General features: G+C 37.2%; 1 protein-coding gene across 2 annotated transcripts; it reads right to left on the reverse strand.

The window, feature by feature from the left end:
• Nucleotides 1-2,333: 2,333 nt before the first annotated feature.
• Nucleotides 2,334-24,554, reverse strand: LOC105336530 (rho GTPase-activating protein 6). 2 transcript variants are annotated; one of them, XM_011440889.4, is made up of 13 exons: nt 24,174-24,554; nt 17,358-17,467; nt 10,323-10,479; nt 6,252-6,368; nt 5,834-5,963; nt 5,653-5,734; nt 5,362-5,557; nt 5,044-5,099; nt 4,395-4,545; nt 4,140-4,291; nt 3,845-4,024; nt 3,641-3,738; nt 2,334-3,522 (listed from the first exon to the last, which is right to left on the reverse strand). In XM_011440889.4, exons 1-13 carry the CDS (start codon nt 24,220-24,222, stop codon nt 2,793-2,795), a joined length of 2,208 nt encoding a protein of 735 aa, XP_011439191.2. In that variant the 5' UTR covers nt 24,223-24,554; the 3' UTR covers nt 2,334-2,792. The 2 variants fall into 2 exon arrangements, with proteins under 2 accessions (XP_011439191.2, XP_011439190.2); XM_011440888.4 differs by lacking the exon at nt 24,174-24,554 and having other exon boundaries at nt 17,358-18,616.
• Nucleotides 24,555-24,907: the final 353 nt, after the last annotated feature.

Genomic DNA, 24,907 nt, shown 5'->3' on the forward strand with positions numbered 1-24,907 from the left:
TTGAATTTTAACTCTGTTTTATAATTCTCATCTGACTAATTAAGGAATTCACTCGCAAAAAAATAATAATAATATAAAAATCGAGTACTCTTGGTCTATGTTGCTGTAAGTCAAAAGGGATAATATTAATCAAAATTAGAACTTTCCAAGATTATGGAACTGTTTGAAACATCCAAGGGTAGTGCTTTTAGATATATTTGTACAGAAAATGCATTTTAATATTACTAAGACTTGTTTAGAGAAATGGGACATACCTAATTTATTATGTCATTAAGTAGACAGTATCTAAATATCATAACCAAGCCAAAAATTTATTAATTAAGCCACTGCCTATAAGTCGAGCCATCGTACAGTAGATATAATAGAAAACGCTTTATCGTTAAAAAGATTCTGTCCTCTTGACCCGGTTAATAAGGGGAAATTCAAAGTAAATGTATCGGTCTACACAATCTTAATCATGCTTATATTTAATATATTACACTAATCACATTCACAACTGATAGAAATCAGTTGCGTTTTGTTAAATTATTGATAAAGTTAAAAATTATCTACGTTAACTGCAATGCTAGGTAGAGTCCACAGTGTGTTAGAAATATAGAAATAAGGGGGATAACTGCGTTAAGCTAATTCATACAATCGCCATCTTTATTTTTACCCGTCATTCAATTGCTTCAATATTGGATGAATTCTGAACAAATATTAACGGTTAAAGGAATACCGGTATTTCCTAACTAATGCATGTGCTCAGGAATTTATCCAAGATATATCACGAACAAAACTGCATCCTTAGTAATAATGTGTAATCATGTATCATTGGTTTTGTATATTCCTAGTATCTTAATTAATATACATAGGAATATATCCTGTGTAACGTGTACAGGAATGTAACATACGTTTAGTACGAAGGAAGTGGATCCAGCGTATTAGAAACAGAGTAGTATTAAGAACTGAATTCTCCTGTACAATATTTACAGGAATGTATCCTCAGTATAACTTCTATAGAGACATTTCATGAAATATACCGCGTAATATAATTAGGTATATGTTTCAACGATTGTACAATGGACTGTGTCTTGATGTAACATACACAGTACGTATCCAGGATATAATGGAGATATTGAAGTATCGGGGTATATCGTGTTATTAAGGAATTTGTCTAATGTGTCGCAAATAAATTAAGAAACCTGTAAAAACTAACGTGCAAGGGAATGTCTCTTTGATATAACACGGAGATAAATGTATTTACATGTAGGTATATCGTGCAAAGAAATGTATCCTAGGTATAAATTGCAAAGGAATGTATCCTGCGTATAATGTGTACAGAAATGTATCCTATACATGCAGGTATAACGTGCAAAGGAATATATCCTACATGTAGTTATAACGTGTTTAGAATTGTACACAGCGTGTTGTGGAAAGTGTAAAAGAAAAACGTGCAGAGGAACTTAACCTTACTGTAACGTGTAAATGAATCTATCCTGGGTGATGTTGACAGGGGTGTTTTTGGATTTATTTGTGGAATACATATCATGGGTAATACAAGTACTGATTATATACCGGATTATGAATAAACTCTATATGTAAAGTTTACAGGATTGTATCTCATGTCACGCATATAAAGTATAGTAAATAACTACTTGTTGTAGAAGTCAGATGTGTATTATAGCTGATATGGAGATAACCTCCTTATATTTACTAATTTACTCGAACTTTGAATAGATTAAGAGTTTACCATCAATGAATTCAACACCCCCCTCCCGAATATTTTTTCATGTAGTTTTAATGTACCTAAAATTAATTTCAATAAAATCACGTTTTACGGACGATTGCATTTGTATCATTTCTGTATTATTACAGGATTTTATTCAAATAATAGTAATTTCTGATATAATAGAAAACAAACATAGAATACAAACATATACGTAGAAAACTATGTCATCACGACCTTTTAAATAGATCATACCATCTTGTTTGTGACAAGGAGATACCCAAATTTCCCCTGGAGATATTTTTGCCACGGATATTTCTTGTAACGGGATCGTAAGAAATCGTGATACGCTAGTGTCCTAATAGGCCGCACTCAATCTCAACCAAATATATTCAAAAATTCACCTGTATTAAATCGTTAGATCAAAGAACCTTATGATTTCAAGCTAAAGATGTATTGAAAGTTAATTGGTTTCCTTAAATATTATCATATAAATTGGCTTGTTAACAATGTCAACGTTGGTTTTGGTGGTTTTTATCTTATTAGATCTGCACATATTTGCATCGTTAAATGCTAAAACGGTTTGGCTTTTTAACTAATGTAAGGCATTCAAAAACAAGAATAATTTATCCGTACATAAAATAATTTATTTTGTGATTTAATAAACAGTTACTAAGCATAAACGATATAACAATGAATGTTAGGACATCTGATATTTGTTTATTATATCTGCAAAAAGGCAACACATCATCTCCCACTTTTCTCGTAACTTCGTAAACCGAACACTTCTAAATACCTGGAATTCTGCAACGATTGTCCGCCCTTTTTTGTGGGCCACACACCCCACTTTTAACAGTGTTTATAAAACACGGCGTAGAGACATCAAAATAATAAAAAAACGTAAAATACAAAATTCTATATTTCATATTGCATCAATCCAAATGCATATTGCACAGGAAATAAGTTCCATATATATTGCAGAGCACTGATTTGAACATAAGATATTTACCCGTTTAATGAAAAATGTTTAAATATTTCCAATTATCACGCATACACATTGTCATTGCATAGTGTATAGTAATAATCACACGAGGGTCTCCTTTTCGAAGCCCTCTTCCCCTCCCTCCGCGGCTATCAACTCCCACTGCCGCCAGCGCTCACGCTCCCAGCCTGGGTATGCATTACTCCGCACCCCTAAAGGCCGACGCAGAGAGGGGGACACTCTACTTTTGGAAGATATTGGCGAGTTTTCTCCCGAAACTGGAGATGGCAACAAATATTGTCCACTCCCCGTCGGTTCTATCACACTGTCACTAGAGGACGTATTAGCGTGACTACCAAAACTTGTGGCACTATTTTGCCTGACGTAATTGGGTTTTGGAATGGCAAGACTGTTTGAATAGTTTTCGGATCGAGGTCTATCTAAGTACTCTGAGCGAGCACGGCGAACTGAGTTTTCTGGACTTGAATTGTCTGAAGAGATTTTCACTTTCGGTGGCCTCAAATTGGATCGATTTCCGGGACTCGGGCTCCGGTCCGTTCGAATCCGAAATTTAGGTCGTTCCTTTTCCGTGTTGTTATTGTCTGTTTTATTTTTACTTTTGTCACTGTCACTGGCAGAGAAGAAGAACCTCCGCCTCGTTTTTGGAGTCATTATATCCTCACTATGAGTTCCCCTTAGAGGCGGATGAAGAGCACTATTTCTTGCCGTGGAAGCAGTTATGTCCCCTTCACTACACGGTGAGTGAGGAAGTGACGCAGTATCACTGTCCTCGAATATGCTGCTTGATGTAGTGTCCGGGTCAGGTTCGATTCTGTAAATAAATAGCAAGAAATGAAAATCTATTACAAGAAAATACGAAGTTTGAGTTTCAAAACATGATGTTACAAGGTTAAGACAGGTTTTGTGTATGAGATGTGAGCGTTACTCACCCCATATCATTTGACATGGCCTTGAGCAAATCATCGGCTGTCTCGGGGTCTGTGTCCACCAACAGTTTTATCACTTCGTCATGTATTTCCGGCCGAACCTTCAAACAACAATAAAAGATTAATTGCATTTCACTTTACTGGAATAAATATTTTTTTTATAAATCTGATTTCGCATTTTAAAAAGCACGTGGTCAGCAAGCCTACCTGAAAAATTTGATTGTAGTTGTCAATCATGTCTTTGATGACGTCAATGACGTCCTTGCGCTCCTCTGCCCGCTCCAAACTCTCCACTTGATACTCCTTCTCGGATGATTTAACCTTGTGTAGAATATTTGGCCCAAACAAAGTGGCGAGGTTGTAGGAATCCATTTTATTTCCTGGCAACTGAATAGTAAAAAACTTCCATGTAGCATAAATTACATTAAATGCTAGTGTTAATCGTCAAATTAGAATTGAATCTAGTGTGTTTTCTAATTATTGTAAATATAATAAAGCTTACTGTTTGTCCATCTTCTCCTACTTTGTCTGTGGAATGTTGATCGACTGTGGACAGGAAGTTCAGAAGTGCCCAGAGAGTGTCTCTATTTGAGACCGGAAGTAGAGATACTAGATAACCAAGGGCTTCTAACCTAGCGTCTTTTGTTGGTAACTCTGAAAAATAGTAGGATTATTTAAATGACATATGGATGTATATAATTATAATTAAACATTTTATAGGTCTTCGACAACTCTGAGAGTTGAGTCCATTACTTACTTCTGGTAGCGACAAATGCCGAGTACAGATCACGTGTTAGCAAAGCTTCCGGTAGATCCCGGAAGTACTCTTTTAGCAGCGCACCAATATCATGGCAGTTGTGAGATTCGTCCAGTTTGACGTCTTTTCCGCTGTCAAATTCATCCCTCAGCTATACAGAAATAAACATTTGACATGTAATTTATTGTTTTTTTAAAACATTTACAATTGAACAATACATCACAATAATAAAGTATTCTAATTTTGTATTTTCAGTTGTGTTTCATTTTAAAACCCAACTCGAAACAATGTTATATATTATTCTACTTTTGAAAGTCATCCTAATGATATTGAGCTTTTATCTCTTTATGTCTTAAATCCTGAATTTCAATTAAAGCTTCTCATGCAACCACATATATCAACATCTCAATTTGTTTCTATTCCAGGAACATTTCTGGGTTCAAGTTCACTTATTTTTAGGGATTCTAAAATAATTACGTCTGAAAAGTCATTAATCATTTATGATGTCATGAAGTCACACTACTACCATTGTGTTAAAAGTAACCTTGGGAGAGAGGTATTTTCAAGAAACGTTTTGTTTTAATCAGTTAGAAGCAAATTTAACATCAATTACAAAAATTCTTTGAATAGTAACGGAGTTTTAATTTACCTGTTTGACTCTCTTTTTAGATGCCCCAACTCGAAAAATACCAAGAACTTGGAGACCTGGGAAAAAATAAGAATCTCATAATTTGCTGTTTTTTATAACTCGGCATCAATCACTTTTCTTAGATAATTTACGTAAAATGTTTATGACAACTCCATAAGGCTTACGTTAATAAATGAACAAAAAATCTTTAATTCAGATTCATTCATTTTTTGTTGAAACCAAATTTCGTGCTGAAACCAAAAACATTGATACTCTTTTTAATCATCATACAATTCTTCTTTATCATCCTATTATTGTGATAACAAATAGACTACACACCGTAAGCCTCGAGGTACTTGAAACAGGTCTGTACGATCATCGGGACGTGAGGTCCCCGGACCGAGTACGACGGAAGTTGGTCGTTCTTCAAGCTCTCCGGACGTGACGTCGACAATGACAAAGCATCTAGCAGACTAGAGTTGGTAGTGTGCCGACTGCAGTCCGACTCTGACAGAGAATCAGAGCTGGGGACTCTCTGTAAACAGAAAACACACCAGTTGTCAACCCAAACATATAATGTGAATGTTATGATAATTTTAACACTAAATGATGGTAAAAAAATTAACGCACCTTGCTGATAGAGGAAGGGGACAGAGTATTTCCATTTTGATTCATGTTTTCTAAGGAACCTTGTGATGAACTGCTTGATTTCCTGGATTGGAAAAAGACAAATATAAAACATTATGTTTACAAAACATTTATTGATGTAGAAGGATGAATAACGAAAAGTTTAAGAAGTTTTTATTATTACCGTGGTTCTCTACGATGGATGATGACGTCATTGTTTTCGTTTTTAACACTTCTTTTCTTTTTTAAGTCTATATCATTAGCAATGCATTTCGCAAGAGGTATTCCGAAAACCAATCCGACAGGCTGGTGCTCTGTTGAAAATGATAGATCAAATAAGATGTTAAAACAATTGTTGCATAATATGCAATAAACATAAAATAAAAGATGAAATCACAAAACAATGTATCCATTGTCCAAACATAAGCTTCAGATATCAAATAAAACGTATATCTTGTTCAATATAGATAAGGGATTGGATTTTTGTTTTAAAACATGTTAATTGTGTAAGAAATTAACTGTTGTATAAAAAGTGGACAGGGAGTTGATCAAATTGTTGGACATGGTCATTTTGTAAGGATCCCAGGTGACTGTGGTTTTACCTTTACTATCGCCATCTTTGTCAGATTTGACTCTGTCTATCAGGGAGGCGAGATTGGCAGATTTGCTCCTCTTAAACGACAAGATCTGTCGCTTCGGTCGCCGGCAGTCGGTCGATTCTGGAAAAAAAAACAACAAGGAATAATGTGACAACAAGAACGCCGAGTGTTTCTCAAAAGACAATAAAACTCAAGTCGTTGTCAATTTTATCACTCAAATTGATAGACACGCTGAATACATTATTTCTCTAAAATGTTTTTAAAAGTTTGTATGAATGTTTGATGAACGTTAAGATAAAGCCATATTTGCTCTCAAATCAACAATTAATCAGCTTTATTTAAACCATTGTACTTTGTTTTCTGTTTTTGATACCTATGTGTGTAGCATTTTAAATTATGGATGTGAAGTTTGGGGTTCCCACAAGGGACAAGATATTGAAAAGGTCCACCTTGAGTTTTTACGCTTTGTGCTTGGTGTCCGGAAAAATACTAATACAACTATGTTATATTTCGAGACTGGGCGTCTACCCTTATATCTTATTCGTATATATCGAATGTTTAAGTTCTGGTTTAAATTATTACAGACAGAAAATTGTATATTAAGAGCTGCTTATGGCTGGTCATATTGTATTTGTGAAAACGAAAAGCAAAATTATCAAAGCTGGGCAAAATTTATTAAGGACCAATTATATAATCTGGGACTTGGCTACATGTGGAATGGTCAAAATAATTTAAACAGTCGTATTTGTTTACCAATTATTCAGAAAAGACTTAAAGACAACTTTATTCAAACGCTGCATGGCAAGATGCAAATAGAAACAAAATGTTTTATTTACAAGCACTTAGTTGATAATTTTTGCTTACAATACTATTTAGAAAAATCAATACCAAGGTTGTATAAAAAATGTATTTCCAAAATGAGGTTGTCCTCACATAATTTGCTTATTGAAACAGGTCGACATAAAAATATACCAAGAGACAAAAGATTTTGTAAAACTTGTATAACAGACATTGAAGACGAATATCATTTTATACTTGTATGCCCAATGTACTTAGCATTACGATCAAAGCTCATAAAAAAGTATTACTGGTGTAAACCATCCATGTACAAATTAATACAGTTATTAAGTGTTAACAATATTAAAGAATTGTGTAATTTAGGAAAATTCATTTACAAAGCCCTCACACTCAGAATGGTTTGACTATATAAAGTGTCATTTGCTGATTTCAATTGTTATTACTATCAATATATATATAATATATGTGTTATTTCATTCTCCAAATACAAATTATTCTATAGATTTGTAAGGACTGACCGTCCATTATTATTATTATTTATTCATGTATTGTTCACATTTATACATGTAAGTGCTATAAGACGTATGTCTTTGCAATAAAGAAATTGAATTGAATTGAACTATAATTGGCGGGAGATATTATTTGATAGGGGACGGAAATTGCTGAAGAGGAGTGACGAGGTGATGTTGAATTATGCTGATGATGGAATGCTAATCACACCATGATCGGATTCTGTCGCCATTTTGTGCGATGGCGTCACACGGCCGTCGCATTTCAACGTAACGTGATGGATGAAGTATCAATCATCCCGGAAATAATGGACTCGCTCCAGTTGTGAGAGGAATGTTTAACATTGCTTTGATCAGATCCGCGTGAAAATATTTTAGCTTTTTTTTATATAAAGTATCAATGTACTTTGGATTTCTTTTCCCATTTGTTGTTTGTGGTCTTGTAGGTTAGCTCAAATTAGGTTTAAAATATTGCAGCTTACATTCAAAATAAATCATGAATGAGACTTTCTAGTGACCGACGTAAACTTCGCTGGGTCGTTTTAGTTTACAATAAACTTAAGTCCGAATAACATTGGTCCTTTAATTGAAAGTTTTGTTAGCAGTAAGCGCTAAACCTACTTCTAGATGACATAATTACGTTCCGTGGCCACCATTCTTAAAAGTTTCCCATTCACCATCAAAAGTTTAATCGAGTTGAACTCCCCGATACGACAATGCTTTTAATATTCCATAGTTTATTTAATAAGCATATTATTACAAATAATCTTACATAAATCTCTCTTGGCTTATACATGCTAACTTGAGAGAATAGTTAGTCAATGAATCACGCTTGGATTTATTTCTGAACCATGTCAAAAAACGAAACTAGTAAATAGTAAAATAACAATGCATCTCTTCGAAAGAACATGCAAATTTTGCTCATTGTTCGGTGTTAATAAAAGACTTCTAGTTTCTGCTAGCGCCTGGTTGAATTCAAAAACCCTCTAAATTAGCTAAACGGTAATTAACCCCTAAGATGAGAGGAGAAAAAATTCCAAGCATTTCATTATCATAAACTAAATAGGAAAACTTTTGGAATATCTCTGATCAGATCTCAATGTTGTCCCCCGGAAAATTCCGTGGTCTGTGGGGTCTGATGTGGGAGTCCCGGCCCCCCGAGGTCTCCTCTCCCTGTCTGTTTTTTACGACCCAACAATGCCCTAGCTGAGGACCGAGGCATTGTCTACTCGTTAATCTTGTGGGACTGTCCACGGCTTTATCGGGTTTTTATGGGACCCTGCCTATTCATTACACTATCCTGTTTCATGAAAACAAAGACCCAGTCGATCTCATTGCAATGCTCGGGCTGACATGCAAGTACATATTTCATGGACTCACAATAGCTATGTTTTGTTGTTTGTAAAATTGATTGCTACAAATTAGGTGTCAACGTAAATATAGTAGAGTCGGATTATTCTTATAAGAATGCATGGGATGTCTGCATGCATTGGATGTCAAGAATAAAAATCGATTTCCGCCTAACACCTGTGTATAAAACATTGATTTATACAGTAATATCGCTTTCATAAATATAAATAGGCCTAATATTAGATTGCAGTTTCTAGTCCCCATTGAATCATAAAAAAAAATAAAAAAATAACATCTTTATTATGAACAAAAATATTGTATATCTTTCCGAGACCAAACTTGTCAAGAACGTTCCGTTGACTTACTGCCTATCCCATATTATCCAAATTTAGATAATACATATATTTATTTCATTTCTAGACAACAAAAATATTTAAAGGTCAGTGCTATCTATGGATGGCGATCTATTGTTCAGTTTCTACATGAGTTGTTTCTTGTGATCTGTTTTTCATCGAGTGACGCGCTCCACTGTATCTTAGGTTTTGTTCCGGATGTGGAACTCTCCTACTGTTGAGGTTTACGCGTATAGGGTTCCATGGCTTGACAATGACATTTTAACACGAATCTTCAGTAATCCTCAAAAACTCGTTCTGCTCCGACAGATTAAGTGAGAATAAGCATGAAAGCTACAAAAGACGCTAAATAATTTACGACGTGATAATAGAGAAAGGCCCGCTTTCATTAGATAGGTTTTATATTAGGTGGGACCAACGAAAAAAATAGCAATTGTGCTAGAATTGAGTTCCTTCAAAGACTATTTGTTTCTGGTATCTTTATAACATCTTAGATTTCATTACATTTAGGAAACCTAAACTTTATGTTTTGAATTAAATCCTCTTCAGGGTCAGTTAGAGTTCAGATAAAGGAATGTTGCAGCATCGCATCAAACATGTTTTAAAGACGTCATTTGTCAAATTTGCATTCGTAAACTATTTACTTCGAACGAATATATTATATCATAAGAGATATTGGTGCAAGAATTTTATATTCAATGCATAAAATTCTTGCACCAATATCTCTTATGATATAATATATTCGTTCGAAGTAAATAGTTTACGAATGCTTAAATACATAAGTGTATATACTTATAGGTTATTACGTACAGTGTTTGAGTGTATATTTGTGTCGGTGATCGGTCCCAATTTATAGAAACATTTTGATGAAATGGAATTTGTTTGTATGAATGTACATTTGTATTTTAGAGTTTATAAGAAAAAGAGGCCAAACTGCAGGCATAGAGGAACCTTTGCAAAAGCGGTTGACTTTGCTGCTGGCTTTATTGTGGTTGGTATTTATATTTGCTGTGTCTTTTTTGTTCAATTTAATCTTATATCCTTTTTTGATAATGGTTCGTTACCTTTAGGAATAGCTACTGGACACCCAAGGTTCAGGGCCTGAAGCCTGGACAAGGCGATCTTGTGTAGAACCTGTCTCTCAGCGTCCGTGATTTGGAGCAGACAGAAAGGCCTTAGCTCCACTCTGCGTCCACTCAGACTGGCCCACGTGCAGTGACCCTAGAAACAGAAATGGCACACGTAAGCAAAAACAGCAGAAAAGCTTGTACAACAACTTTCTTAAGAACATTCTGGCGAAATATTTTGATAAAAGTCTGTTTAATCAGCAACACACGTGGTTAACTGTCAAAACAAAAGACATTGGGTGGCAGGGGGGGTAGGACAGTGTTTTCCCCTGGTTTGTTTTTCTTGGACCCTGGAATTTAAGAAGACCGGCGCCTCGTCTCGTTTTGGTAAAAGAGTCTTCCCCGAGGAATCAAAATAAAAATCTCTAGTCAAAACATGCATTGTCCCGCTCTTAATCCCCAGAAATTTTTGTGGTAGTAAAAATGATATCTGCCCTCTTCTAGGATTTTGTCCCTTTGCCATATTTGAACCAAGGTTTATATTTGACCCACATTTCTTTGGACATATCGCGATTTAAAGTGCATTGAAAAAAGTATATTGACAATAATCATGCAAACGTGCATTAAAGGTTTATAATCTTCCATGATAACTTGAGTGCGTGTCAAGTTAGGCACTCTTTGATTTGTTAAAGGACTAGAGGTAAAAAAAAAATGTGCAGCACGGTCGGGTCTCTGGCAATATAAAGTTTCTATTCAGTAAAGAAGTGCCATATAGGATCATAAAATTTGACTTTAAATTGCATTTTTATAGTAGCATATTGTATTAAGGTTATAGAACTGGGGGAGGTCTCGTATTTCTAGCGGGGATTGGGCACGGGATGGCACCCACCAGTCTCATTACTGGGACTCTTTCTTGTTTTGGTTTAAAGGACGCATCCAGGGCTATTAACAAAGATGGAAAATTATACGACTCTTCATTTTTCCTCAGATAATAAATGTGTTTTGAGGTCGTTAGATAAAAATCTCTTTTTGCGGGTAAAAATATGTTTATACAATTATCTAAAAAAATTTATATGAAGTAAACATTCAGTAATATAAAAGCTCTTTTTATGACTGCAATGAAAATAGGAATTGTTGATACGTGTCGATGTGACATTGTGTTTGATATCCTGAGTAAGGGACCAGGACGCCCTGCTACCAAATCAGGAATTTATAAGACCCCCGAAACAAAGAAACATTAAAAAAGAAATTCTACTTTGGTGGCATATTGAAGGGAATTATGAACTAGGGCGAACACTGGTGCTTTTATAGGGGTCGTCAGATGATCTCAATGGGGATAGATGACCATTGAGGAAAATCGATCAAGGGGTTTTACTTTTGGGGTCTCAACTTGGGTCCTCAGCTTATTTTATTGCCTCCTTCAGCGACTGCCTATGTTTGCTGCTTTGTCCCCATATTATCCCATCTCGTTCTTTCACACAGTTTTCAATAAATATTGCGCAGATGATTTTTAAAACGTAATTTCAAAATTCATACTTAATGTCTTCTTTGACCTCGACTTTTTTTTTTAGTTTTTTAAAAGACTGAATGTCGCTAGGTACTTTGCTTTTGATTGTCACCTTCAAATTAAGAATTTCATTAGTATTCATGCGTGCCCCCTGCGATCTTTCGGTTTTCACTAGAGACAGTTTTCTGCGTTGTCAACGTTTTTATTGCTCTACAATCCGCCGATTTAACGAGTCGGGTGTCGACCTTGAATGGAATCCTCGGACACCGAATGCTGGAAACCTATCTCTGAATACCCTTCAAATATTCTTTGCTATAGACGTCCTTGGGCAAGGATAAAGCATTGTCCTTAATAGCAACCCCCTCTATATGTTGGGTACTTTATTGTATTACGGGTAAGATAAAAAAGAGTATTGAATTTCGTATGCATATTAATTCTGTTGCAAAATTAGTACATCAATGCCTTGAATTTTAATGAGTGTCTAACCCATAGAAACGTAAGGACCCCTGTGGTTTTAAGTACAAAAACTGAACCACTTGCCGCCAGGGGTCTCTTATCCAAACCATCAGTAATGTCCGGGTAGTCCAATGCTCTTCGTCAAAATTAACCCCCTGGTCCCGGTCATCGCATGCAATACACGAAACGGGAAGGGCGGCCAAGGGCACTCCATGATATAACTGTGTACTAAGTTCGATAGGAATTCGAAGAAAACAGCGAGGAAATAGGGTGTTGTGCTTCTGACTGCCCTACCACCGCTTCAGGGGACAGTAAAACACGCATACCTCAGCTCTCCCCGCATGTCCCCGTAACTTATATGTGTATTGGTTTAGTCATTATATTCGGACTTTGATAAATAGTTTCCCAGTCTAAATTTCGTTAATATACCTTAAACTTCATAGAAAAGGGGATCCTATAAAAGACAACCCGGTAGTTAACGGAACATAGGAAATCTTTCAAATGTCCATTAATTGAGGCAATTGGGTCAATGTATTTTTTTTTGTTAATGCACATTTCGTAATAACTCTTACAGACAATCGAACAAGAGGTCAGACACCAAGAATCTCATTTAACATGACCTCACAGCGATGACATGTGTAAGTGTGGCATGTTTATGTGTTGAAGATGTTATTATTCAAACACGACATATGTTACATCACCCCATTAAGTCGTTGTTATCAGAGACAGTAATGCACACAGCGGGATTCCCTGTCTTACACCTCTGTCACGGTAAAAAGATGTTGTCTAAGAAAACTGCGATTCTCTTTGAAAGAAAATGATGGCGAATTTTTCTTCACTGTCATATACATGTATAAGAAATCTGAATTATTAATAGAAATTATGATTGATAAGACAAAAGTGAACTTTTAGTACTTATTCAAATCATTCAATCTGCTATGTTAATGTTCCGTGTGCTAAAAACAGTCACCAGATTATAACGCCTCAAACGGCAAAAATATTTGTAACTTTCCATCTCAAAGATATTATCGCTTGATTACTCACGCCACAATTTCGCGGTAAAATAAATTGACCCCAGAGGTTTTACTCATGCGTGACCCGGAGTTTTCCTTTGAGTATCGTCCTATTCGAGCCTTATTTAGTGGTATTTGTTCGAGCGTGTGTCCCTGAATCTTAGATGACCCACTTAGTCATTTACTAAATGAACCAATCCCCGGGAATGAAGCATGAGCTGGCCTAACTACGTTACCGATGGCCATTTTTTGTCGTGAGATGAGCCCAACATTCATTTACTTTGTGTGGTTGTCAAGAAAATCTCTCTCATAACTTTATCAAAAAGACAGAAGAAACACTGACAAAATACATTTTGTTCCTTTGATTAGCAAGGGACACAGGTGTGAAATCCATGCGATCCAATATAGCTAGCTAAAATAATTTTCCAGATTTTTTCTGCATGATAGTACATGTATTACCCAATGATGGATTGCTTTTGAGTTTGATGAATGACCACGTGGCCTTTCAATGGCGTAAGGAATCTATTTTCATTGCTAATATCGTAAAAATCTGATTCTAATCCAGACACCTCTGGGTGCTTAGTTTTAACGATCATCAATAGAGTAAGTGACGTGATAAAACAGACACCGTGATTACACAATTATCGGCACATCTCGTCTACGGCAGCGCCCCTGTATCCAGACATGGTCTTCGGACCATGTTGTTAATGCTCGGACAACACCAGAACACATAAAACTTATAATCTTAAAAAGACAGATTTGGCGTTATCTAAGGAGATTGTAAATCGCGAACGATTAAACAATAAAAAAGGGCACATGGTCATTACAGCATTCACGCGGCGAAGTAATTTGTAGTTCTGGTATTTGTAAATTTCTATTATGATTAGGGCTCCAATCATCTTGTCATGGATTTCAATAGGAGCTGAATGTTTAACGATACTAGGGGACCCCCTTGGTATCGCGTGAACTACCCTCACTATCGGTGACAAAAGGAGAAACCATTTCACGACAAGGAACCCGACGAAAGAATCGGGTGTCTTATCAATAACCGCGGTGACTACAAATTATAGAATGTGTATTGCTGATATTTCACCACGTGCGTGAGAAAATGATTTACAGATAGTCCTAACGATAAACTAACGATTTTTTATACATGATATACTCAGAATTTGAGTCAAGGCTTCTTGTTTCGAGGTTGCGTGTAATTACGTGCTAATTCTTCTTCTTTGAAATAAAAAAAGCGATATTTGATTTTGTTTTCAGATAATGAAAAAACACGACACCGCATAATAATGGTTAATTTGAAGAAATACATATCGGGTCGCCCTACTGGGGCAGTTTGCGGTTGAGATTCGGTTCCAATTTTCCAGTTGGAAAGGTTCAGGGACTGCGATATGACTGTGGTTCAATGTTTGCTCAATAAGTTATGCGGTCAGCATGATTAAACTTTTGAATATTAATATTAGAATACCCCCATCCCTCGCCGTAACTATACTAGTAAAGTTAAACGTATCCAACAAAATCGGCCATGTCATTGCAGCTTATGTTACCAAATTTCCCCCTATAGGAGGTATCGACAAGATGACGCAGGGCGAACACATTTCGCTATGTAATGTATATTATTTACCGACAGGTGCATAAACGTGTACAGGGCTGCTGACCAGCTGAGGGGATTTGTTTACAAAGGGGATCATCCTACCCATTCTCCCCCATGCTCTTCAGAATCACAAGTGTTCACCGGACAATACCAGTCCACTCTTCCCAGTGTCAATGTTATACTGATCGGTCGCGTTTTGGGGTTCTTGAACTTTTACTGCTTTGCATTTCAATGTAGTGCACAAAAACCTAGTCTCTGTCAACGCTTCCCTCGTAAATTCCTTATTTCCATTTTCAAAATTATTCTCATTGAATTGTCTAGTGCAAAAATGGTTCTGTCTCTCAATTTCTATAGTATGCTAATTATTCTTCCTATATCTCGTTTAAAATTCTTTTCATGAATAAAGATAAGATAATGGTAATTCTTTCAAAAATATTTTCATCGTTGAACCTGACGATAAGAACAATTTCCGCCTTTGTGCTCTATGTGATCTTGATTGGTATAAGACAAGACCAAACCTGCGCCATGCACGGTCAGTTGACCTCTTTATGATTGCAATTGTTTAGGGTGTGACCGGGGTAATGTTTACGAGACCTAATTAATGTAGAACACCTTTTAATTTCTTTTCGAGATTAATGGATTTCCATTCATCTCGCTGCCCGACACAGCCAGGGCTTGTCCGAAGCTCGTCCTTGAATTACAATTTATGACATGCCTGGCATCTTGACAGCTAATTTAAGTAAACACCGTTTAGTATCTTAACCTTTTATGGACACGAAAACCCAAAATAAGTTATAACCGTCGAAAATTCACACCGAAAATTAACTTAAAAGGAGAGGGAGTATTGGTTTTTCAGCGCGGCAGTCTCTTGTGTGTCAATAAAAACCCTACGAACTGGGGGGACTTCAACTTATAGTCCTATTTAAAGATCATTTACAGCACATCAACCCAGAACTCTCCGATTCAAAGCCCCACCTTTCAGATTTAAACTAATTCTTTATCATACGGAGACAACTTTGTAAACACAAATGGACGGGGGAAAATATTGATCTTTATGAAAGATTGTTTTATCTTGGTTTACGCCAAGGGACTCTGCTAACAACCCCTTCTTTCTGTGTAACAGAGGATAAAACAAAGAAGTTAAAGATCAAACTCAGGGATAACGCTCATTTATCATTTTAACTGTACCCAACTCTAAAAAATGTCACGATCTTAGTAAACCTGTTGGGAATTGATGACAGTGTGAAGTGTAGCAATCTTTCGCGACAGAAACTTTACACCTTAAAAACTTCAATAAACGGTAACGGGAATCGATCGAACAAAGACTGCACTACATAAGATTCTGAATGTCAAAAATTCAAAAGAAATACCAACAACAAATTTTACAGTTGCCCACGCGTCCTAAAACACTGAAGCTTGGGGTGAAAGAAGACATAAGTGTGAACTGGATTTTTTGAGGTAGTGACACCTTAAATCTGACGTTCCCCACAGGGGAGCCGGTAACTCCGTCACCAGTTGAATAAGTTCTATTGTGGCAATAGCGAAAGAGGATGTTACAAATTGAACAATAGAAAACCAATAGCTGTATAGATAATTTTGTAAGCACTTGTTGGATGTTTTGTAAACAGTGGACGGTATCTAATATTGACACAGCTAAGATAAAACCCAACAAATGAACGACAAATGATTAAATAATTGAGGTCACGGTGGGAGAAGATGGATCGTCAAGAATTCCAAGAGACAAAACGGAATTAATGACAAGATAATCCTCTTGGTCATGCAAGGAATGACTTAATTCCAGTCCAATAGCTTGCAATATTTAACTTTCTTGGCAAGAAATAAACAAACAGCTTGGTCTATTTCCTTAAATCCGAAAATTGGACCTATGTATACGAAAGGCTTACGCTAAATAGAGGTGATTATGATTTATACCTCCATAATCAGAAACATTAGCCACGTTCTGAGGGAAATTATACAGTTCACCTGGCCATAAAAGTATCGTTGTAGAAAGCATTAATGGATAGAGATGTTCTCTTAAATTGTGGGGCGAATTTAACTCGGAGTGACCTCGGAACCCCGGTGGAAAATTGTCGGTTACAAGTTTTGTGTTCACCCCCCAGAACTAATCGACGTCACATCAACGTTAGGACACTCGACTCCAGATTACGTAATCTTGTCATCATCCAATGAAATCTCTTCATCTTATGTAAAACTGCTTGATCTATAGATTTGTTATTGAATTTTGCGACAAGGTGACAACTTGGATCCCATCAATAAAAATTATTTATACAGATATTATTTACGATACTAACCGACCTGATTTATTGTTCTCAGACGCAAATTAATCGATGGCAAGTCTGATACAGCTCGTATGATTGGTTTCGATCACTACATAAATACTATAAATCACAAGCATAAATAAATTTAAACATAAACAAATCATTCTCCTTTTCACTCACCTGTGAACTCCACATGCACGCGTGCTGGGCCCCGGGGAGAGGCTTGGTCTTGCTTTTCCGTATCCGCGGCAGGATACGGTGTGAGGGTGTGGGGGATTTCGTCTTGTTCACTGTAGAGAGAAAGGAGGTAGAAGAAAACGGGTAACTTAGAAATCCATAGTCATCACCGTCCACATCATCGTCACTGTAATGTCCCAGACCCTCCCCGCTACCCTCCCCCTCCCTAACTGTCCCCTCCCCGATGTAGTCCTGAAACATCTCCAGGTCTCCCACGGATTTACTTCTCTCCCGTTTAACACACGTTTCCTCCTCGCGGGGAGAGAACAGCTTTGGATTTGCATCTTTCCGGGGGGACAAACTTAGCACTGACCCTATGTTCTCCGCAATTTTCTTCAGGCCTTTTATCTTGAGTGATTTTTGTATGCTATAAGATTGGTCGAGGTTTTTGTTCTTGTCTATGAACACTTGGTTATGAACACTGGAGCTGGTAGGTCTGGATTTTTCCGACCTTGTGGAGTTATTGAGTTGATTTCTCTTGAAGTCCAGCATGGAGTAATGCCTGGTATAGGACGGGGTGCTGGTAGCCCTCACGATGTAATTGTTGTCCAGTGTCACATACTCCTGCTCCGTGTCAGAATAATCAAACTGAGAAAAATAGGAATGCTCGTCCACATCATCAGAACCAATGGAAAAACGAGCTTTAGGTTCGGAAACAAACGGAGAATCCAGCAGTTTTTCTGGCGTGGACATTCCCGATCTTGGTGAATCCCAGCCATTTTCCCGCGCTAAGGGGGAGACTGTGGTGTGTCCGTTTGTGTGTCCGTTTTTGATGGGGGACACTTGGAAGACGAGTCCGTTCCATGATCTACTGACAGAGAGTCGAGAATCCTGAGTGTACGCCACAGAGCTCATGTACCCGTTCTGGGGAGAAGTTAACATTTTCATCTTGTTCTGGGCGCTTGATTGTTGCCCATGGACAGTCATGGCTCGAGTTAGCTCTACATCAAGTCGTCCTATGGTTTTCACTCTTTTCCTGAATATAATTTATAACACCTGCACGCTAAATCTTTAAAAGTCACTATTACTGAACTGCAATTTTGAAAAACATCCACTTTTACGTAATTCCAGAGCAAGAAAAATATAGTAATCCAATAACTAGTAATACACAGAATTTATGTAAATAATATCCTTAACCGATAGTGGTCCCTATTCGACCTACATATGAAGTACAGATAATTTCTATCGTATATGGAGCGACAAGTGGTATATTTTCGGTGGGCGGAGCTACCGCGCCAAGCTGTGAAACGGCCTGTCACAGCGCTCCAACCAACCGGAACGAGTCATTACGGGACCGTAAACAGGTATCTTGTTTCAGGTCCGCTGGGTTTTCTGGGCCCCCGTAGGGAAAGAAATTATTTCTACTCTGTTAGATTTTTATCTGTGTTGACATAAAAAGCTACTTAACACTTTCGTGTATGAAGAACTGACAAAAAAGCTCTTATATACGTGAAGTAAAAAAAAGTAGAAAGTAGAGATCAAATATCTTAATCTACATGTAATATCAGCATGCAGGGTAAAGTGACCGAACCGTTCTGACACTAAGTTATGTTTGCAATAACGAAAAATCAATAGTGATTTATTCCAGTTGTTTGTGTCAACAAACCAATAGTTGGCAGATGTTGTAAATATGTTTGTGAGTCAAATGAGAATGAGGGGGTTGGCTCTGATGTAAACACCACTAACGAGTCTGTCTGGAATATGTAACAGAACCAAATCCGTACCACCTGTATCAAGCGCCCTAATTCCAAAACCCAACCCCGGCTCAAATCTCGCAGCCGCAGTTTGGCGAACCATGTCCGGAATTTGCTTATCCGATTAAACCCTCCATAATAGGCTGTCCAAAGGGGTAAACAAATCCGGGGATGCGGCCTGTTGTTTGTAAATAGATCTAAAAGGAGAAATTACGGGGCATTGCTGTTGAATTCTAATAGAACAGTGTGTACACTTGAGGACGATAATGAATTAAGCGCCTTTTTCGCGATCACTCAATACCACCCGCCACACACATTCCATTCTCACTTTCAGTCGGCGGAAGGTTTGATGTTTTCGATTGTGTAATCGATAATTAATTTGAATTGTGTGAAGACACCCCTTTTCAGTTTTTTATGCACAATTGTTTTTTTGAAATAAAAAAAAATCCGTAATCCGTAAAATTTTAATTTGAGGAACAAGGAAAATTCTAAGCATAATTTGTTACGTGTCAAAAATGGTTTTATGCGGACAGAAATTACCCAAAGCTTGCATAAATTTTACATTTTCTGTACGAGGATGAAAAAATCTACATACTTTGAGATTATTTTTAGTGGTGCATAATTTGACAAAGTGTCTCTAGACATTTCTAATGACTGTCGTGTTAAAATAAAACCGACCATTCGTTATGAATAATTTATCACTACTCTGGTCCGAACCATCTCGGCGGAAGCAACAGAATAGATTAACTTTTATTTGTGTAAGTATTTGGTAAATGAAACCCATAAATTGTTGAATGGAAAGTATTGTTCATATGTGCCACCTAAAGCTCGCCATATATGCAACATATCGCAGCATTTTCACATCAAAACGGTAAAACTTGATAGCAGTGACGTCAAATGTCCTTCATTAGTGTGTGATGATCAAAGACTAAAAAGGTCATAAAAATTCTCTGTGCTGATATCCCGACACCCTAACTGTCCACCGACTGCACTCAATAACAGCACCGTGTCCGGAAACGACACGCTTGATTAGATATGGGATGATTGATGGACACGCTTGGTCGTAACTCCTACAGATTGGTTCATTGGATGATCACCGCGGCGCCATCTTACAACCCCTTATTGCATCTAACCGTTTACTATCGATACGTTACACATTATTGAATTATATCTGTTTCTGTTTATGATAAGTTTATATTTATAGGTAAATATTTAGAGAGAGAGAGAGAGAGAGAGAGAGAGAGAGAGAGAGAGAGAGAGAGAGAGAGAGAGAGAGAGAGAGAGAGAGAGAGAGAGAGAGGAGAGAGAGAGAGAATTATTTTTTTTACCAGGATGTAGAAAGTATTCAAATTTGAGGGATTATAATTTAATGATTTTATAATTCTTTTTATTGTTTGTAAGAATCATAAACTACAAGCTTTTGGAAATTTCCTAAGTCATGTTTCAAAAATAGAATTCATTACATTAAAATTCCTGATTCCAAGCCTATTCAAGATTGAAACATACATTCACAATGAGACCTATTCTACATAGGTAAGAGGCCAGGTGTCAACGGCCTTTCCAATTCCCGGTTTAATGGGACAAACAATTCAATCGGCAAAGAACGTCACCACCCGATAACATCTGCAACCCGGAGGTAGGGAGATGGGGGTGGGTTACACAAGTGCGCACTGACCGTGTCACGTGGAGGTCAGTGACGTCATAAAGTCTGGAGAGCACACCGGTACGTAGTGGTTTGCAGCAGTATGAACTGCGACCAGTAGCACGAGCTACGATTAATGTTCCCCCTTAATTGCTGCATATTTTAGACGAACCATAAAACATGTTTTAATTAAGTTTACACATGAACGCTGCGTTTTGTTCTTTTAATGGCAATCAGTGTGGATATGCAGAGAGAACCCGCTAGAACGGCTCGTTTGACAGGCTCATGACATGTTTATGATATATTATAGCTGCGAAAAAACAGAAAAATTAATTAATTTAAGGTCAAAATTACATAATTCTGCTGACAATACTTTTAAAATTCTCATCTACGTTTTGATGCATTTGAATTCGTTTCAACTCCCTTTTACCTTTTAAACTTCGAGCACTTTCCCCACAGTTCAAGAATTTGGAGAGATGTGAACCAGGAAAGCTTTTACAAGCACCTTGTATTAAGCAAGAATAAGGAATCTAATCACCCGATCGTGTGCATCAAGCGTGTCTGCCGAGATAGCATTTGACTAGGTGCATCAAATAATTGCACAGCATCAATGCAGGCCCTGTGATCAATCATACAAGAGGCCCATTATTAACCGATATTTATGAATGAACATTGCCAGATAAAACGCTTTCTGCGTCACTCGTTTTAACGTTTTTCAAAATCTAAGATGACTAAATTTCAGATATAAAATCTGTTTTACGCATTCTTCAAAAGGTGGCAGTGAATGAAACCCAAAGATTAGGGTCCATTACTCGGATCATCTGAGCAGGCTTGTAGTTTCAAGGACTGGTGAAGCTTGGCTCACTGATCCATATGCCGACAATCCAGTAATACTGCGTAATTCATTCATCTTTTTTATTGTCAAAGAATGCAAATACTAAAATAAATTACAATGCTGAAATTATCCGTATCTAATTGGGAGTTTATGGAAAATTGCGAGCGCGAGGCATGTACGGATTTCAAAGAATTCTGAATTTTTGTCAAAAGGTGATTAACTTTACTTAAAGCTTTATGCATGTATCAATGGAAAATTGTGACTTTTTGAGCTACTAGAAGCAATCTGTTTGAGTTGCACATCAAATTGTAAAATGGGACGACTTGTAAGGCAGTATTTGTTCATTCTTAAACTATGAAATTTAAACTAGAGAACGGTTCTCTAAGAGAGAGAGAGAGAGAGAGAGAGAGAGAGAGAGAGAGAGAGAGAGAGAGAGAGAGAGAGAGAGAGCCGCCATAGTCTTTTCCTCTAATAGATGTAAAAAAAAATTACACTCAAACACAGGCCCCATTTTTTGTCTTTTGATACCATAAACAATAAGGATCCCGTCCACCTAACAACCCTCTCCAATGAAGGCTCGTACCGGCGGTTTGTTAGCATCAGAAACCAATGACGTCATACGTGTCTCGCTGGAAAAGATCTGATGCTATATTTAACAGCGGCATTTGCTGTAAAATAAATAAAGTGTGTAAACAATAGAATCTTTTTTGTACACAGATTTCTCCCACCGACAGGTGTTACAGTGGGATATTGCCTCCTTTTTATTTGTAGATACTTGTACGTGTGCATATTGCACGCTATCGGCTATTAAACCTTTCCTGTGGATTATCTCGATTTGTGCGTGCTTTAAGCTGCTGTAAATAAATGTTACACAGGACGATAATCCATGAGCAAAACTTACAATTATTCTTGCACTCTCGACTAATTACTACAAAATAACCATAGCAACACCTGCGTCATCAAACCGACTAAATCTTTCTAGCAGATCACGTGAATTCGGAATATTGTGCCAAAATGATCTTTCTTTTCTTATTTCTTTCTTTGCCTTTAAACTTATACTGGTTTTAAAGCCACTTTGTTTCTGTTCATAAACAATGCAATGTCTCAAGTCCTTTGATTTATTTTGCATTAAAAAAGAACAGCAAATGCAGTTGAAAATCTTTTAAATATTTGCGCCGCATATCCTATCGCAGTAATTCTTGTTTCTATAACTTGAATAGAAATAAATAGGTAGAATACATTATATGAATTATAAGAATTTACACCCCGAAGATTTTATGATCCATCATAGAGGAGAGGATAATTGCCTATCAATTTATTGGCGTAATAACGACTCCACAGCAACAGACAAGGGGAGACCAGCTTCTAGTTAGCGCTTGGTTCACGCGCAAGAATTTACTATCAAGTGAGTAGTAGAGATTGTTATCTGTGGCAAATGTCAGGAATTTGGGGAATAATACAACACATATTTCCATCGTGCATATGGTTCCGTGGACATTTACAAAAACGGGGCAATGGTCGCTTCGAATTCACTCTGTGCCTAAATTTATCTTCCATTCTCGGAGTACATGTATATTGTCTTTGCTTTATCTATGGCGATAGTTGTAGAGGTAATATATCGAAATATCTGCTGATCAGCCAAAATGGCCTTAAGTACGATTGGTTACGCTGTTAATTTGCTTACAGGTACACACCCCGTCACTGACATAATGATTGACAAAGGGGCAAAAGCCAAGAGGAATTTCAGGATTTTGTGGAGCAAAAACTCCCTCTGAATCTGATAATACTGCACAGCAGCAATAAGCATATAAAACTCCGTTTGATTCACGTGTGATGTGAAGAGCAAATTACATAGCTAAAGAAACATTTGAACACAATTGTAAAAGGACAAGAAGGAGAATAGTAGAAGACAGAGTTTGAAATCTTTGACAACCCACCTTTTCTACTATGAGGAAAAATGTTGGGGCGGTGGAATGCAGGTTTTCTATATTGGTTTTACAGAACTACAGACATATGATGAGTCATCGAAAGTTTGCTTACAGTCAAGGCGAAGTGTTGGCACGAATGCAAGAGAGAGAGAGAGAGAGAGAGAGAGAGAGAGAGAGAGAGAGAGAGAGATTATTAGATGGTTATGACTAAAGAGTTACAATTTAATTCAGTAGTTTTGAGCAACTGTCTGAATGAAGTGATTTAAACAAGCAGATCCATAGTTCCATTTATTTCGTCGTAAGGATACCAACTTCGTTTAACTCAAGTCCAAAACCCCCATTTCCTTGGATATTCTCTCCCTTGTAGCATAGACATCCCAGTATCGCTTGGAATGCCACCGCCATTTCAACTTCCGCATATCTGTTGCCATTACTGTCATCTTTTGTAGCGACTGAAGCTTCTGTTTCACTACAGTGTTTGCGTCATCAGAGCCTTCTCCATTGCATGTGTGTTGAACAGTTGGGTCAGTGCTAAGTCCTTTTCATTTAATAGCATATTCAACATTCTAGTCATACTTTGCATTTATTCAATTAAAGAAGTAAAGTGGCTTGCAGACGTCAGCCGCTGTAGCATGTAGATGTATATACTTAAATACTTACTGTCACTACAGTGGGTGAAGCTGCAGGTGTCCGGCCGCATAAATCCCATTGGAAACGGTTTTTATTAACATCACAGAATTAACAACAAATACTCCATAAAGCAAAGAAGTTCTTCGTCGAACAATCAAACTTATGGTTCTCAGAATGGTGAGAATCCCTCATATTGCTGCATTGTAGACATTTCCCGCAGCTTATTCACCATGGCGATGCAAACAGGAAAGCATTTTTTGTGTAAAAAGTAAAAATTCACATATCGAATCCTTTTCAAATAAAAATGGAAAAAAGTTCTTTTAAAAAAAACTAGTATCGATTTCGAAATAAATTATTGCACATTCGGAAAAAACATAAGATACACCTTTCCGCCATGATAATTTTTGAGAATTGTTGGCCTACGTCATAGGCTACAAATAAGGCACCAGCAGTAACCCAAGACGGCTAGAAGCAACAAGCGCCTCTCTCCCTTTCTTCCTTTATCTCGCAAACGCTTTGATGCAACGCGGCTTATCAAGGAAAAGCACATGCACATCTGGAATTTCTTTAGGATAAGGTCGCTTCCGAGTAAATCCGCATGGTCAACGTTATGTGACTCCAAAGGTAGAGAGTGAGCGAGGGGCCTTACAGATAGTATTGTTGTAAGTCGGGCAAAAATAATTACTGCCGGAATGTTTGTGATGTACCATTTATTCGCACGATGAGTTGGTTGTTTGTTTTCGGACCTGGACCTACCAGAGGTT

Source organism: Magallana gigas, chromosome 2 (genome assembly GCF_963853765.1).
Source record: "Magallana gigas chromosome 2, xbMagGiga1.1, whole genome shotgun sequence".
NCBI lineage: Eukaryota > Metazoa > Mollusca > Bivalvia > Ostreida > Ostreidae > Magallana > Magallana gigas.

Bases quoted from the DNA above. Each gene is read 5' to 3' on its own strand.
- LOC105336530 (XM_011440888.4), bottom strand. From the start codon at position 18,341: ATGACTGTCCATGGGCAACAATCAAGCGCCCAGAACAAGATGAAAATG. The intron at 5,964-6,251 runs GTAAAACCACAG...CATTTTCAACAG, and splicing joins CAAAGATGGCGATAGTAAAG to AGCACCAGCCTGTCGGATTG. The intron at 5,100-5,361 runs GTGTGTAGTCTA...ATTTTTTCCCAG, and splicing joins CAAGTACCTCGAGGCTTACG to GTCTCCAAGTTCTTGGTATT.